The sequence below is a fragment of the Kogia breviceps genome, chromosome 1 (assembly GCF_026419965.1).
Source record: "Kogia breviceps isolate mKogBre1 chromosome 1, mKogBre1 haplotype 1, whole genome shotgun sequence".
Classification (NCBI taxonomy): Eukaryota; Metazoa; Chordata; class Mammalia; order Artiodactyla; family Physeteridae; genus Kogia; species Kogia breviceps.
In genome coordinates, this window is record NC_081310.1 from 101,872,116 (window position 1) to 101,888,725 (window position 16,610).

General features: G+C 36.5%; 1 protein-coding gene across 5 annotated transcripts in view; it reads left to right on the forward strand.

Moving 5' to 3' along the window:
• Positions 1-14,031, forward strand: part of TLCD4 (TLC domain containing 4) — a 105,645-nt gene extending 91,614 nt beyond the window's left edge. For all 5 annotated transcript variants that reach the window (XM_067040206.1, XM_059056907.2, XM_067040198.1 and 2 more), the window contains one exon: positions 8,950-14,031. In XM_067040206.1, coding sequence (XP_066896307.1) covers positions 8,950-9,268 — 319 coding nt within the window. In that variant the 3' untranslated portion in view covers positions 9,269-14,031. The remainder of the gene's footprint in view (positions 1-8,949) is intronic.
• The last annotated feature ends 2,579 nt before the right edge of the window (positions 14,032-16,610 follow it).

The following is a 16,610-nucleotide window of genomic DNA, read 5'->3' on the forward strand; positions in this document are numbered from 1 at the left end:
TTTTTAAAAACCCATTACTGACCTCATCAGAAAAGTTTTTAACTCTTCGGAGGCTATCCAAGAATTTTTCTTCCAGACAACTGTGCTTTGTGCGTACTTCCCATTTTATCACAGAATATTAAAAAGACATGTACTCAAAAGACATGATTTAATATAATTAATCATTCTTACTGCTTCATCCAGGACATTCTTCTTTTTTTTTTTTTTTTTTTTTGTGGTACGTGGGCCTCTCACCGTTGTGGCCTCTCCCGCTGCGGAGCACAGGCTCCGGACGCACAGGCCCAGCGGCCACGGCTCACGGGCCCAGCCGCTCCGCGGCACGTGGGATCTTCCCAGACTGGGGCACGAACCCGTGTCCCCTGCATTGGCAGGCGGACTCTCAACCACTGCGCCACCAGGGAAGCCCCATCCAGGACATTCTTAAGTGTAACTTCTCTACTCAACCCCTCTTTTTTTGTTTGTTTTTAACTGCAAATATGTGGCATAGATTACAATGGCGACTAGTACCATTTTGTACCACTGCTATGATTTGTGCTAAGATGCCAATGGTCTTATCCATCAGTACTTTACACCATCAGAATAGAAGTCAGCACAATGAGAAAGGCAGATAATATTTTAGTATCATTATGAAAATAGTTTTCCCTTGTAGACTCCCCCAAAACTCTCAGGGGCCCATGAATCAAGTTTTGAGACATATTATTGATTGATGTTTGTCATGCAAGGCTTCAAAGAGAAATTGGGACACATTCTTAAATGTTTTAGGATTTTTTTTTAAGAAGTGGATGGGAAAGGGAGAAGGGAGAAAGGCATGAAAGGCATGAAAAGTGGAATAAACATGCCATGTGAAAGAGAAAATGCATAGACTTGTAGGATCAAAGAGTATGTCTTAGGAGGATAGTGGATAGAGAGGGTGTTGAGTGCCAGGGAAAGCTGATTGAACTTGACCAGTGGACAGTGAGAATGTGTTCTAGTGGAGAAAGACATTCTGAAAATAGCGCTGAGTAATTCTAGTTTTTGGTATTTGTGGGATAGATTGTAAGATGGAAGGCAAAAGCTTGGGTTAGAAGGTTAACATACAGCTCTTAGTTGTGTGAATGACCGATGTAATTTCATTAGTCCAGGAAATAAATAGGAGTCCAAATTAGGCTGTCATGATAGAGTAGATATGATGGAATAAAGCTTTTTGAGGGAAGAAAAAGTGAAATTGGTAATAAGAAATTAGAGATAGAGAAAAAAAAAAGACAAGTTTAAGATATTTTCTACATTGGACTTAAAAGAATGAAAAAAGATGAGGGTTAGGAAGAGTAGGCAGGAAGATGATGAGTTTGCTTTGGAGATGCTGCGTTAGTGGACAAACAGAACATCTGAGTGGAAATGTGGTAAGTGGTAGAGAGGGATTTTGAGATGATCAGATAGAGGTTACATTTGAAGCCATGAGAAAAGATGGTGTTTAAAAGGTAAAGTTGAATGTCTAGAATTGAGAAATAAGAGAAGGAAGAGTAGATACAATAAAGGAAAAGTTTAGAAGTAGAAGGGGAGCCAGAATAATATTGAGATGGAGGACAACTTTTCTAAAATTAAGTTTTTGAACTCCTAAATTTCCAGAGTTAATATTTATTAAATAGTGTTCACATGCCTGAAAGAATTACATTTGCAACCAAGATAAAACCAGGGGTCAGCTTATGATGACCCAGTCTCCATGTAGAGTCCCAGCAACAGTACAACATGTAAATCCTTATTGGAGTTTTTCCAAGGATGTCAACATAGTTCCAGTTTGTTACAGCAACACTTCTTAAAAGTCTCTTCATTCCTCTTGAACTCATAGTATCTCCTGGACCCTGTAGCTTTCCCAAAGCTCACACTTCTGACTCTCAACTCCTAAAAGTCACCAAACCGGTACCATATAGGGGGATGGATCCTTTGTTCCCATCCTCTTTTTTTCTTTCTTTCTCTACCTGAAAGTAGCCCTCTCTCCTCTTTCCAAATGTGAATTACTCCTGCTAATGCCTTGTTTTTACATTGCGTGTGCTTACTACTGCACTCTGCACAATTAACTCCCAGGGAACTTCATCAAAAGCTCCAAGTCCCTTTAGAAGAGCAAGAGGAGGAAGAAGTGCTAAATGACCAAAGACAGAGTTTTCTCTATGGGGTTGGGGAGGATTACACACACATACAATCAGATATGCCTAAAACCCAACATGCATAAAACCAATACCCGACTCTTTGCCTAACCTCCCTCTCCTCCGTGACCACCACCACAGAAAGCTTCCAGTATGAATCAGTGGGATCACCATTGACTTAGTCATCCAAGTCAGAAACCTGGAGTCGCCCTAGACTGTTCCTAGTCTGGAAGCAAGCCCAATCCATTTTATCTCCTAAGATTCTTCCTAATCCTTCCCCCACTCATTCCACTCTACCTGCTGTCATTATAATTTTTGGTCCTCGGTGTCTTTTCTTCTTTACCCATCTAAGTAATAACTATGGATGGTGGTGAAAGACAGTGTTCTCCCTCTCTCCTTCCATCCCACATGCATGTCTTCTTGCTTCCTCCTGCTCCTCTCCTTCTCGGCACCAATACATATATTCCCAAACTGTTAGCCTTTATTTGTTGGAATGAAGGTGTGTTCTCATTAGTTAAGAAGAGGTAGATTCCAATAAAATAAGTGGTCCTTCTGACATGAGAGAGAAAGATAAGGACAATTATATAAATATTATTTCAACTTGAATTAATATGTGAGTTCTTTCCTTTGAAAGAGACTGGCTTAAAAATCAGGCACCAGTCACGTGGAAAAATTGGCCAAAGATTAATGCAGTGATTGTACAGTAAAGCCAAAGCACAAGTTCTTAAAGTCTAGATTTTTAGATAATCACCTTTCCAGACAATGAAAAATTTGGAAAATGCACAAAGTGCCTGAGAACAGGAAGTAGTTTAGGCTAAATATAATGTAGGACTTGTGGCATCAAAGAGAAAAGGCTAGAAATGTAGAGTTAAGGGAGACCAGTTGGGTTATTGCAGTCATCTAGGTAAGAGACACTGAGGACCAAAAATTATAATGGCAGAAGATGGAATGGAATGAGTCAGGGAAGGATTAGGAAGAATCTTAGGAGATAAAATGGATTGGGCTTGGTTCTAGACTAGGAACAATGTAGGGTGACTCCAGGTTTCTGACTTGGATGACTAAGGCAATGGTGATCCCGCTGATTCATATTGGGAGTTTTCTGTGGTAGTGGTCATGGAGGAAAGGGATGTCAGGCAGAGTGGGGTATTGTTTTTATGCATGTTGGGTTTTAGGCATATTTGAGAATTGGTGATTTATCAGGTGAGGATGCTCAGCAATAAATCAGAAATATGGAACTACAAGTAGAACTTAAGAGAGGACTTGAAACCAGAGATTTCTGTCAGGGTGTTTGAGCCTTTGAGGAGGAAAAATTTTTCCTCTACCCATCTAGGTTCTTTGGTGGGTCTAATAATCAGTTTGGCATAAGGCAGATTAACAGAAGAAAAACAGATTTAATTACATATATGTAGGGGTCCCACAGGACAATGAGACCCAAGGACAAACTGGGCAATAAAGACTTATAAGCCATCTTGAGCTAAGGAGTGGATAGGGGACCGCTCTCGGAGGAGGGTGATTCACAGGACGATAAGAAGAGCAGATGTTTGGTAATTCGATGTTTGTCCTGCCATACAGATAGATCATTCAGATAAAAAGTTAAGTCTTGGTAATAGCTCTCTTTGTGGGCCAGGACACCTATCTAAATTCTTTCAGGTAATTCAGGGAGAGGTAGGTAGGAGTTTTTCTTGAGTCTGCTGGCTCTTAGTTGCTTTCAGCTCAAAATATTCTGCATGCCAAAGTGGCACATTTGGGGAAGCTTGTTCTGAACCCCTTTAAGCCCATGAGAATGTATAAAATGGCCTTGGTAGAGCATATGGAAGGGAGTGTGCCTGGGAAGCACAAATATTTAAGGGACAGGCAGAGGAAACGGAGACTGAAAAAGTATGGGTAGGGAATCAAGAGAAAATAGTATCATGGAAATCAGGAGAGGAGAAAGGAAGTATGATGGTTGGCAGTGTCATATGCTATAGAAAGGTCACCTGGGTTGAAGGCTGAGATGAATCCGCTGTCTTGGTTATGGGGATGCCACTGGTGACCAATTTCTTTTGTAGGGGAATGCAATCATATTGTACTGGGTTGTGAAGTATAGCCAGAATGTCTGTGAATACACTGTTGACTTCTCTTTTTAAGAGTTTAATAGGGAAGAAAAACAGAAGGAGGGATTTTTTGGATTAGAAAGAATCGGGCATGTTGGTAAGAGAGAAGAAAGAATCAATCTATACATGGGGAACTGGATGGAGCAAGGGAGAGGGCATAATTGATGGCCTAAAGTCACAGAGCATGGGTACAGAAGCAGTTGGCCTTGGGGAGGGCAAGAGAAACCTCTTCATCTGAATATAGAGAAAAAGGAGCTTGAAAAGAAGATTTGAGGCCTTGGGGTCAGAGTTTGAGGAATTCATTCTTGATGGACTCAAATACCTTAGTCGTAGAAGAGGCCAGTTCCTCTGATGGGATTGAGAAGTAGAAGTGAATAAGGAAGGGAAGTGACTTGATTGGTGAGACAGAGGTTGGGGAGCAATGCTATGGAGAATGTGGAGTTAAGTAAAAGGAATGCCAAGCAAATTTGAGAAGTCAGTTGAAATTCAGAGCTCTTTAAGTTACATATATGCTCTTTACGTTAATATCAATATTGGTGAGTAATAATAGCTATTGATTGAGCTCCTAGTACAGGGGAGTTCTTTTGTGTCAAAACAGCTTCATGGTGTAAGGGAGGTGCTATCATTATCCCCATTTTGTAGGTACAAAACTGAGACATAGAGGTCAATAACAGAGAGGTAAGACCACACAGAGGCTAAGTGGCAGAAGCAGGTTTGAACCTGGGCCTTCTGACTGCAGAATACAGTACCCACCTTCCCTCTATACTCTGCCTAAGGAAAGCTGGCCTGATGAGAAGCTGGGGATAGGCAGGGTGATAGATGAAGGGGCAAGAGAACTGAGGGTGCTGATGTGTGTTCTGAAGGTAACTGAGTTCAGGTAGGTAGGAAACGAAGTGAATCAAAGGCTGGTAGTGAGGGATTTGGGAGTGGAGGTTAAAAAATAGATTTAGATGGAATTGGGGAAAGAGAAATATGGGGTACTGTGAGTTGTGCTTAGAAGGGGATGGGTTATTTGAGGTACAGCATTTCTGATTAAGCCCAAGGCCACCATGTAGTCAAAAAAAAGGAATGGCTGAGGATCAGAGGGGAAATCTTTGGAGTAGAGAAGTCTGGAGGATAGGAGATCTGGACAGAGCAAAAGATGTTGACTTTACTTCTTCAGTGACATTTTTCCTATTTGTGATATTATTTTATTAATTTGAGCATTGCTCTCTAAATAGTTTGTTTTTAACTGCGTTGAATAATTTAGCCCTTCTCTTGTCACCCTACATATACTTATAAATTGTAATACCCCTCTTATCCTACAAATTATTTCTGTTTGATATTTTAATATCTCAATAAAATATTTTAAGGTTTTTTTAACAGTTAATTTTTACTTTCCGAAGTTGAGCATTTTCTAGCTTAGTCATGTCTAATTCTGTCAAATTGAATATTAAGATACATGGGTACATTTTACTACATTTACAACTTAACCTCTAAAATATAATGAGGTAACATTAGGCAAGATAGTTTTTTTTTAAGGAGGAAAAACTAGAATACAGCAAATACTCATTAAATTTTTTACAGATAAACTTTTTACTTAAGAATAATTTTAGACTTCTAAAAAAGTTTCAAGGATGATTCAAAGGGTTCCCATATACCCCACACTCAGATTCTCCTATTGTTAATATTTACATTTGTATGGTACATTTGTCATAATTAATGAACAAATATTGATACATTATTATTAACTAAAGGCCATAGTATTTTCAGATTTCCTTAGTTTTTACCTGATGTCCTTTTTCTGCCCCAGGATCCCATCCAGGATACTACATTGGATTTAGTTGTCACGTCTCAGACTCCTGGTTGTGATAGTTTCTCAGACTTTCATTGTTTTTGATCACCTTGTCAGTTTTGAGGAGTCCTGGTCAGGTGTTTTGTAAAATATTTCTCAATTTGGGTTTGTCTGATGTTTTTCTCATGATTAGAGTGAGGTTATGGGGTTTTTGGAGGAAGACCACAGAAGTAAAGTGCCATTCTCATCATGTTATATCAGGACTACATGCATAAACGTGGATTATCACTGTTGTTGTTTACCTTGTTCACCTGGCTGAGGTAGGGTTTGTAAGAGTTCTCAATTTTAAAGTTACTGTTTCCACTCCACCTGCCTTCTATACTGAACTCTTTGTAACGAAGTCCCCCCTTGAAGACTGGGGAGTTATGCTTCACCTCTTTGAGGGTGCAATATCTACATAACTTATTTGCAATTATTCTGTACAGGATATTTACCTTTTCTCCCCTATTCATTCACTCATTCATTCATTTATATTACCATGGTTTCATGGATATTTATTTTATACTTTGAGTTTGAATCCAATACTATATTACTTATTTTGTTCAAATTATTACAACTTTTGCCATTGGGAGCTCTTTCAGTTGTCTTCTGTGTCCCTTTGACATACTCCATCATCTTTTTTGGAGCACTTCTTTACTTTCTGACACTAAAAAAAATACTCTAGATTTATATTGTGTATTCTCTGTCCCAGCTCTAGAATCAGCCATTTCTCAAGGAGTCTTGTTTTCTTTTATTGGACAATGGTATTAGAAACCAAAATATGGGCCCTGGGTGTGCTCATTGCTACTGGGGCATCATTGTTTCTATGCCCTCCCAGCTGACAACTTGGAAATGTACTAATCTGTGTATACACACATATCTATAATTATTTCTATATATGTCCATCTGTATGTATGTATTAAACTAAGCAAGAGTTTATACTGAAGTTTCCAACTCTAATCCAGTATCATATGGATCAATCTAGTCTTTTGCATTCAATTATCTGTAACTTTCCACTCCCACAATGAGAAATCTGGTCCCCACTTCACCATCAGACAAATTTACTTGTTTGTTAAATCCCAGTATACATGTATAACGGTTTCAGAATTGTTAACCTCTTCCCCCATGAGATAACAATTTTACCATCTAGAGCAAAGTGCCTATGTACAGTTTCTTTTGTCTTTAGTCTTACAGTCTTAATTCATTTTCAAAGTTACTTAGGTCACCTATTTTTACCCCACTCCCTCCAGTGAGGTTATGTCATGTATTTGGAATGCAGTTATATTCTTTTGTTACAGGCTACACTCTGCCTGGCATGCCCCAACCTCCTACTGATTTTTTTAAAATTTGCATACACTCTACATCTGTTCTGTGGGTTTTGACAAATGCATAATGTCATATATCCCCCACTACAGTATCATATAAAATTGTTTCACTACCCTAAAATATTGCCTGTGTTACACCTATTCTACCCTCTCCTGCTCTCCCTGAACCTCTGGCAACCGCTGATCTGTTTTTTTGTCTTTATAGTTTTGCTTTTTCCAGAATGTCATATAAATGGAATCATACAGTAGGTAGCATTTTTCAGATTGGCTTCTTTGATTTATCAATATGCATTTAAGATTCACCCATGGTGTTACATGAGTTGATAGTTTGTTCTTTTTTATCGCTGAATAGTATTTTATTGTATGTACATACCACAATTTGCTTATCCATTCACGTACTACATTGTGAATAACATTATGAGGCAACCTATAACATTTTGGTTGCTTCCAGTTTGGGGCAATTATGAATATGGCCGGTGTAAACACCTGCGTGCAAGTTTTTGTGTAGACATATATTTTTAAATCAATTGAGAAAATACCTAGAAGTGTGATTGTCGGATTGTGTGCTATGAATATGTTTAGCATTATAACTGCAATGCTGTCTTTTGAAGTGGTTTTACCATTTTGCATTCCCACCAACAATGAATGAGTGTTTCTTTTGTTCCACGTCTTTGCCAGCAATTGGTATTGTCAGATTTTTGGATTGTAGTCATTCTAATAGATATGTAGAAGTATGTCATTGTTTTAATTTTCATTTTTCTAATGACACATGATTTTTAATATCTTTTTATATGCTTCTTTTCCTTTTGTTTATCTTTTCTGATGAGGTGTTTAAGATCTTTTGCCCATGTTTTAATTAGGTTGTTTCTTTATTGCTGAGCTTTAAGAGTTCTTTATTTATTTTGGATATAAGTACTTTATTATATATGTATTCAGTAAACAATCTCTCCCAGTGTTTGGATGTCTTTTCATTTTCTTTTGACAGTGCCTTTCACAGAGCAAGTTTTTAATTTTAGCGAAGTCCAACTTATATTTTCTTCTATGGATTGTGCTTTTGGTATTATATCTAAAATACTATCATCAAACCCCAGATCATGCAGATTTGTTCCTGTTTTTTTCCTAGAAGATTTACAGTTTTGCATTTTACTTTTAAGTCTGTGGTCCATTTCAAGTTAATTTTTGTGTAAGATGTGAGGTCTCTGCCTAGGTTTATTTTTCTGCATATGGATGTCTAATTGTTCCAGCACTGTTTGTTAAAAAGAGTGTTTTTTCTCCACTGAATTACCTTTACACCATTATCAAAAGTAAATTGAGTATATTTGTGTGGGTCTGTCTATGGGCTCTCTGTTCTGTTCCATTGGTCGGTCTGTCTTCTTTTACCAATGCCGTGCTTTCTTGATTATTGTAGCTTTATAGTAGGTCTTGAAAGTGAATCTATCAACTTTATTCTTTTTCAGTATTATGTTGACCATTCTAGGCCCTTTGTCTTGCCATATAAATCTTAGGGGGGTGTTCTGAATTTTAAAAACGAAAAACTAGAAATTGTTAATCCTCAGAGATGCAGAATAAATGTGATGTTTCTTTAATTTTTTTCCCAGGTGGTTCTTTGAGGCTCTGAAGTATCCTAAGTTTTCCAAGGCTAATGTCATCAATGGAATACTCATGACTGTGGTGTTCTTCATAGTGCGGATTGCCTCAATACCTCCTTTTTATGCCTACATTTACTCTGTGTTAGGAACAGAAGCCTACCTGAGGCTTGGATTTTTAATTCAGTGTTCCTGGATCTCTACTTGTGTTGTTTTGGATGTAATGAATGTCATGTGGATGATCAAAATTTCAAAGGGATGCATCAAAGTCATCTCTCTCATAAGACAAGAGAAAGTCAAAAAGAGTCTTCAGAATGGAAAACTTGACTAAAAGTGGGCTATTGATAAGCATACTTCATTACTACCCACATTATATCTTCTGATAGGTTGAATTCTTGGCATGTTCTTGTGCTTCTTTATTAACTATACTTGTTATTCTCGGTTTCAATGTCCTTTTTTTCCTAACTGTTAGAAAAGAGAAACTAAAATTTAGTTTTTATCTGAAGATTTATTTTCTGATATTCTTCTGCATTATAAGCATGGATAAAATCTTAAAGGTTTAAATAAAAATGTATAAATATGGTGGTGAATCTTTTTAGAAATCTGTTAACCGGAATTGGTATATTTCTCTGTGAAAACATGACTATGCTAATTTGGTGCACTTGGTTTTATGTCACCGATTTTGCTGAAAGGACCGGAACTGCTTTTAAATCTGTAGATAGCTCTCCACATTTTGTTGTATTGCACTCATTTCTTACTATGGCTGTCAATACCTGTGCAGTGTTTAATTTCCAAATTGTTGAAATGTTCTTTTTCTTAGGCTATTAGAAGTGATGTCTTTTTCATTTAGATATGCTGTCATCTACTATTAATGAAGTATTTTGCTTATTTGGGGAATCTTTAATTAGTTAAGTTATGGAAAATATTTCTTGCATTTTCAGATTTTTCTGACATCACTTTATTATTTCTATTTTTAACATTTTATCGAATTATTGCTTTTTTTCTTTTGTAGTAAAGCTTAAGACCGATCTAATAGAGCTCCTTAAGAGATGAATTCTTCCTTCTAAACATGCATGTTCTAGATGACTATTTGGGCTAATAGGAGGAATCATTAAGAAGAAAGCTTTAACACTGCTGTCTCTATCTGCGTCCCTTGCACTTTTTCTATGAAAAATATATTATTTCTATTTGCAAAACCTCCCCTGAGTTCAGAACCCAACATCATTAGCACCAAAATCTTATGCAATATGTATTTATCATGCTCCTAAGGTAGGCCTCTTCTTGATGAGACCAAAACTACAAAAAAAAAATCAGTATTCATATTTTACTCATAATTTACACCCATGCTTTTGCTTAAATAGCACTTTGAGTGCTTTGAATTTGTGCCTTTCCTAAAGGATAGGAAAACAATAGATAATTTAATCCAAGCATTCTGATTATCAATATTATTGCTTTATCTGAGGATAAATGACTGGTGACTTATATTTTCTGTTTGTATGTGTGGGTATGTTTGTGTTTGCTTTGGTCCTTACAACCCAAATATAGAATTATATAGTTAGCTATTATTGCCTTTATTTATTTTTCTCAAGTACTTTAATGATCATTCTTACCTAAGGAAAAAAATTAATCAGCAGTAAATACTTGAATTTAGTTGAACCCAAACCAAAAGATCTAATTCATTCAGTTTCTCAGTTTGAAGGAGAATGTGTGACTTACTCTTATTGTCCATGTTATGATGATGAAGCGAGGCTAGCTGGATATTTCAGGACTTTTGATTTGATGTGATTTGATTGACTTGGCTGTCCAATGCAGATAGGGCCTGATACATTGTAGAACATTTGAAGAAGGTAATTGAGATCTCAGTCAGTAACTAAATGAAAAATTGAAATTAATCAGCTTATACCAGGTACACTTATTTTTGAAAGACTTAATTAAAGTTATATAAAATATAGGTATTTGTTTTTAAATCTGCTAATATTACATTGATAATTTGTTACTAAATTTAGTGCCTTCTACACATAGGCACTTAAACATGTATTGGTTGTTTAGCAGGGGTAGGAAAGCACGTGGTTTTATCTTGTTCTTTTCTTGCTCTTTTGCAAGAAAAATGGCTTTTTAAAACAAAAACATTTATATTAGAAAACTATTTTGGAAATTCATTCCTTTAGGAAGAAACATAACTTGAAATAAATATTTTTGACTTTGGATATTTCTGTAGCTTCTGAACACAGATTTTAAACCCACCATCAAAAGGAAGACAATATAAAGCTATATATTAGTGAGTTTCCATATAGCAATTTCCATTTTTATAGTTATTTCATGCTTGCAACTTCATTTTTACTTTCACCAACAGCACCTTTCTGCAGTATAACCCCTCACTAAGTAAGTGTAATTAGAATATCAATGTGTTGAACTAGTTTGTTATTCCCTTAGTCAGCAATTCTTATTTTATGCTGGCTGCGCGATAGTTAATTTAATATCCAGATTCAATATCCAAAAGTAGATTCTATGCATTTCCTCATAAAACAGACATGAAATGAAAAAGACACTGCAAGATGCCATGCTACTTGAAGTCAGATCTTTACAGGAGCTATACTTTGCTGTTCTGTGATTGTATCCACCTACGAAAGATACAAGTAGTTAAAGACAGAACATTTCATTTATTAAATGATGAATTTTTCATTTATTAAATGACAAACTTTTGCTAGACATTTTATGTATTAAATATTTTGACTACATGGATTAATTTAAATGATTCTATTAGGCATTCTGATATTTAACAACTGTTAAAATATTTATAGAAAATGAAAGCAAATTGGTATAAATTTTTAAGCAACTCTATTTTTGTAGAAAAAGATTAGTGACAACCTGTAGCTATAAAGATGTTCTCTGAACGTGTAGTGTTCTAGAAAATAAAAATTCTTACAAAATTTTGAAAATGAATGAAAATCAACTAAATAACATGCAAGATCATAGACTCTGCATTAGATATTTTATTTGGGAGAATTTTGAAATTATGAGCTTGAGTTTATAGTGTCTGCATTATTGTGCCTAAAATATTTTTAATGAATATTATTTGCATTTATTTAAAACAATATGGAGTTATATCTGAATGCAAAGAAGTGAACTCCTGCTTAAATTGTCTTGATACATCATAGTAAGTTGAAATGTAATTTTTATTCCAACTGTTCATTTTGGTATTTCATGGATTAGCCCTATGTTAAGAGAAATAATAATGTCTTCACCATTCCTAAGAGTGACTGATATACTGTGGATGACGCAGTACTGTTGTAAAGGACTAGTTATAGAAACTACCTAGTTTATAGGTGTTTGAATCAAATTCTTTTCTAAATTTTAATAACCTATTTGACTCAAATCAAAATTTTGCTAAAAGTATCATTTTTTAAATTGTATGCTTTCTGTGAGGTGCATTGGGCATTTGGAGAATGGTTCTTCCCTTTATTGTTGGTTACACCAGTTGTTATCATGTATTTAGAAATATTCTTCTCATGGAGATATACAGGGGAAAAATGTGTTGTAATATTCATGTTTGTTCTGCTTCATTTTCAAGGAAAATAAACATGTTCCAAAAGACACTATTAAAATAAGTGTTGGAACAAATTTCAGTTTCTAGGTTACTCTTCACTCCAAATATGTAAATATACATTTGAATTGGCTTTAAGTGGTTTAATCTGTTGGATGAAATTGAAAAGTCCATGTCATTGTTGACATCGTCAATTATACTTCACAGAAGACTATGTATTTATGTGTTTTGGATTCCATAAGAAGCAAACTGGTATAATTTTATCAGAAGTGTGGTGCAGTATGTCTCAACAGGTACAGACCAGCACAGCAGCGAGACCCCTCCTGTGCTGAGAGGCCTGGGGCACACACACACCTTCCCAGCCTTAACCACAGCTGGTTGACAATAGACACACTAAACCTACTGAAGGTGAATTCTGACATGAAAAACACGTGTGATATGTGTGAGAACAAGGCAAAGCCAGCAGGACCTGGGGTTGGAGGAGACAGCATGACTGATTTGCCCTTAAAAGCCATGATGCTCCTCCTTCAATCCAGAAGTTTTCTCTCTCAATCCTTTGAGCCTTCCATCTCTTCCTCCTAATACCCTAAAGACTTCATCAGCACCTCCCTCCATTATACTAACAACTTTCTATGTCAACTTTTGAGACCTCCCCATACCTGTAAGCTTCCCAGTCTATTGTGGCAAATTTAAAAGTTCACAAGTATGTTCTTTCATTGAAAAAAAACCCCAAAAAACATTGCAGTAAGTTTCAGTAGTGAACAGACAAACCATAATTGATTAAGAGGCTATAGGAAGCCACTTAACATTTAATAATACTTACTTACAACACCAAGCAAAGCTTATAATGTTATGGTTTTATTGAGAAACATCCGTAGTCTCTTTCTTAAACTGGCTTAGCAATAAGTGCTTTATAACATGTTTCAACTGGGGATTCACTGCAAGCATGTAAATTATGTAAATGTTCTTCCTCAAACCTTCTGACAGGCAGAGGAGGAACCGAGGTAGCTTTGTGTTATGAGGAGGGTGTGCTAGCCTGTGGCGGCATTACTAAGTCCTGCTCTTTAATCAAGCAAACTTAGTTATGGTCCTGTTTCTTTTAAAAACAAGCTTACAGCGAGTGCATTGCTCACGGTGTTTTCCAAAGTACAACACGCAAGGATTTGTGCCCTGTCCCTTTTTAGCCCAGACCTCTTAACTATCTCTGTTAGCTTTGATAAGGTCATACCTTTCTTTGGAAGATATTCTGGGTGGCCGTGAAGCTAAAGATTGGTTTGTTTGCATTGAAAATGTTTACACTGATTCCCTCTAAGCAGTAGACAGTTTTGAAATCAGGCCCGATATTTAAGACCCAAAAAAAAAAAAGAAATTTCTTCTAAATCTCAAAGATATAAATAAATACCTCTGGCTGAAAACTCATTATTATCTGTATGTTTTTCCTTTATATCTTTATGTAATTCTTTCTGTAATTAAGTGTGCATTAAGGTATTTGCTACTTCTTGGTTAATGAAGCATAAAAATATAACTAAATAAAATATGCTGTATATTTTTCTGTTTCTTGCTTGGTTTGCTTCTAATATGATTATGTCTACTTTTTACTCAAGGAATTTTTGCATAGATAATACTCTTACTAACTTGTAACTGGGATGAGTTATGAGATTTGGGGGTAATTATTTGATTTTGTAATAATAACTTTTAGACATAGATTTAATTTGAAAAAGTTACTTGAAAACTGAAGTAAATGTGACAGCTATAGTGATACACAATTTTTCTCTGAGAATATATCACATTAATATTTAATTGTCAAAGATTTCAGAAGTCTTTCAAAATACATTTAGTAACTTTGAGAACACACTTTCTAATGTATTTCCATAAGGCTGAAGAACTTTTTATTTACAGAATGTAAGACTTGGTAATTTACAAATCAGTGTTACTCAGATTTATCGGATATTAAAATAGCAACTTAATATTCTTGTTTTGTTTCTGGTTGTGCTTTGGAGGGATTAGTAGACATCTTTAGGTATTTCCCTTAAAAATTTGAAATGTTTGTATACTTTGTATGTGTGCCATTTTAAAGTATATGCAAGTTCTAAGCAATAATCTGCATATTATACAAGGTTGGCATTACTTTGTCATGACAATTTTATTATTTTAAGAATGTATAAAATCAATATCCTATATATAAATCACTCCAACCCCCCCCCCATGAAAACACTGGGATTTTCTTGTGTTAGAACACTACTATAATGTGGTGCAAAGCTTTGTATTTTGTGAAAAAAATAAAATCACAATTATTTAGTGCAAATTTTTGAGTCTACAAGGTATACGCTTGAATAATAATTAATGGGTGATAAAAATTACTTTTCTCACATCCAGTCATCTCTCCTAGCATCTGAATCCTAACATTAATATTCACTCTTCATGATGCTTGTGGAGCTTGTTTACCCCCTTCCCTCCCTTCTTTCCTCCCTTTTCTCCCGGAGGCCCCAGCCTTGTAACAAATCAGAAGGCACAGCAAACATTTTAGTCCTGCTTGTTAAGGGAAGGAATGGTGCTATCTAATCAATAGACTCGTTTAGATTGAGTGAAACTTTGGCAATTATGTTTTTAATCTCCTTCCCTTTGTCCCTTATGCCTGTCATGTGGTCTTCAGTGTTTTTCTCAAATGTCTTGGCTGGAATTCCTACCTTCCCAAATTGCCTGTGGTCTTAACGTTGCATCTTGGTCTGAGACTATCCAGTAGATGAGGAAGCAGAGCGCTAATTGAATAGAATATTGAAGTGGTTTGGCCTTTGGAGAGTAGGATGAGTCATGCTTCAGAACATGCCTAAAATGTTGTGTCAGGACTGGCAAAGAAACAGCTGAATTACAAAATTAAAACGGCAGTCACAGCTGTCATCAGAGGCAGGTCACAGGTAAAATTCCAAGGATTCAGAAGTCCTCTAAGCGAGTGGAAATGGATGCTCTCTCCCCTACCTCAGGCTGTCTCAAAGATGAGTCACCCTTTATTCTCCTATTTTCCAGTCTTCATCAAAGCCTGCATACTGCTTTCCCTCCCTTTTGATTGTCCTTAAACATACACAAAGTAAGCGATGATAGCAGATTTGCAACTTTTGCTCATGTGAGTAACTGATCATCTCTGACAGATGTTCCTGGATGCTCCCACAAAATTAGGCTCTTCATCTACGGCCTGTGTACCCCCTTCTGCCCAACGAGCCCATTGTTGCTTCTGGCACAGTGCTCCTAGGTCCTCCCCGCCCTGGCTAAACAGCCTCTTCCTCTTTTCATCTACCCCCAGCTACATTTTACTGCCACATCTAGTTTTATTATTTTCCCCAATTCTTTGGTTATACCACTCCAGAAATTACCTGAGCAGAACTTTCAAAGAAGGTGACTTGTAGGGAGAAAGGAAAAGTCATAGCAATGGTGGGCTGCATTTCTGCTGAGGATAAAGTTCAAGGATAGATGAAAATTTGGAAAGAATGACACAGGAAAGGAAGGAGAAAGGATTTCAGAGAATAGGAAGAATAAAGTAAGAAAATGCTATGTACGTGTCCACTGCATTGGGTGACATGAACTTATCAAGAAAAATGAATATAGTGCAATTCCTATACATGGTATAAGAATTTTAATGTCTTTTCTATATTAAGATAAAATGTGTACATTATTCATTTTAGATGCCTCTCTACATGTAGGGATATTGTGTGTGTGTGTGTGTGTGTGCACGCATACAAGAGAGCATATCTTAGCAGTGTTTCACCCACTGCAGACAATCAGATGCCTTGCTGTGGATGCAGGAGTGAGGAGATGGCCTTCGTGGAACAGTGGTCCTAGTGGGCTGCCTGAGCCTGCAGGAAACTCCACGTCCTGAGCTGTTGTAGTTACCAAAAGCCAAACTATGCCCAACAATTCAGCTTCCTGGAATGATTTGTGTTGTCAGGTACCCTCATCATGAGAGGTTTGAGAAGATCGTGAGCAGTTTCTAAAGTCTACTGTGCTGTGGACAGAAAGGAGGCATGGATGGATGCAGCACAAGAGGGTAGGATTTGGTTTGAATTGTAAATTGGGAAAGAGCAATTTGGAAAGAGCGAGGTGCCTGAGAGCCTAAGGGAACCAAGAAGATGTATCT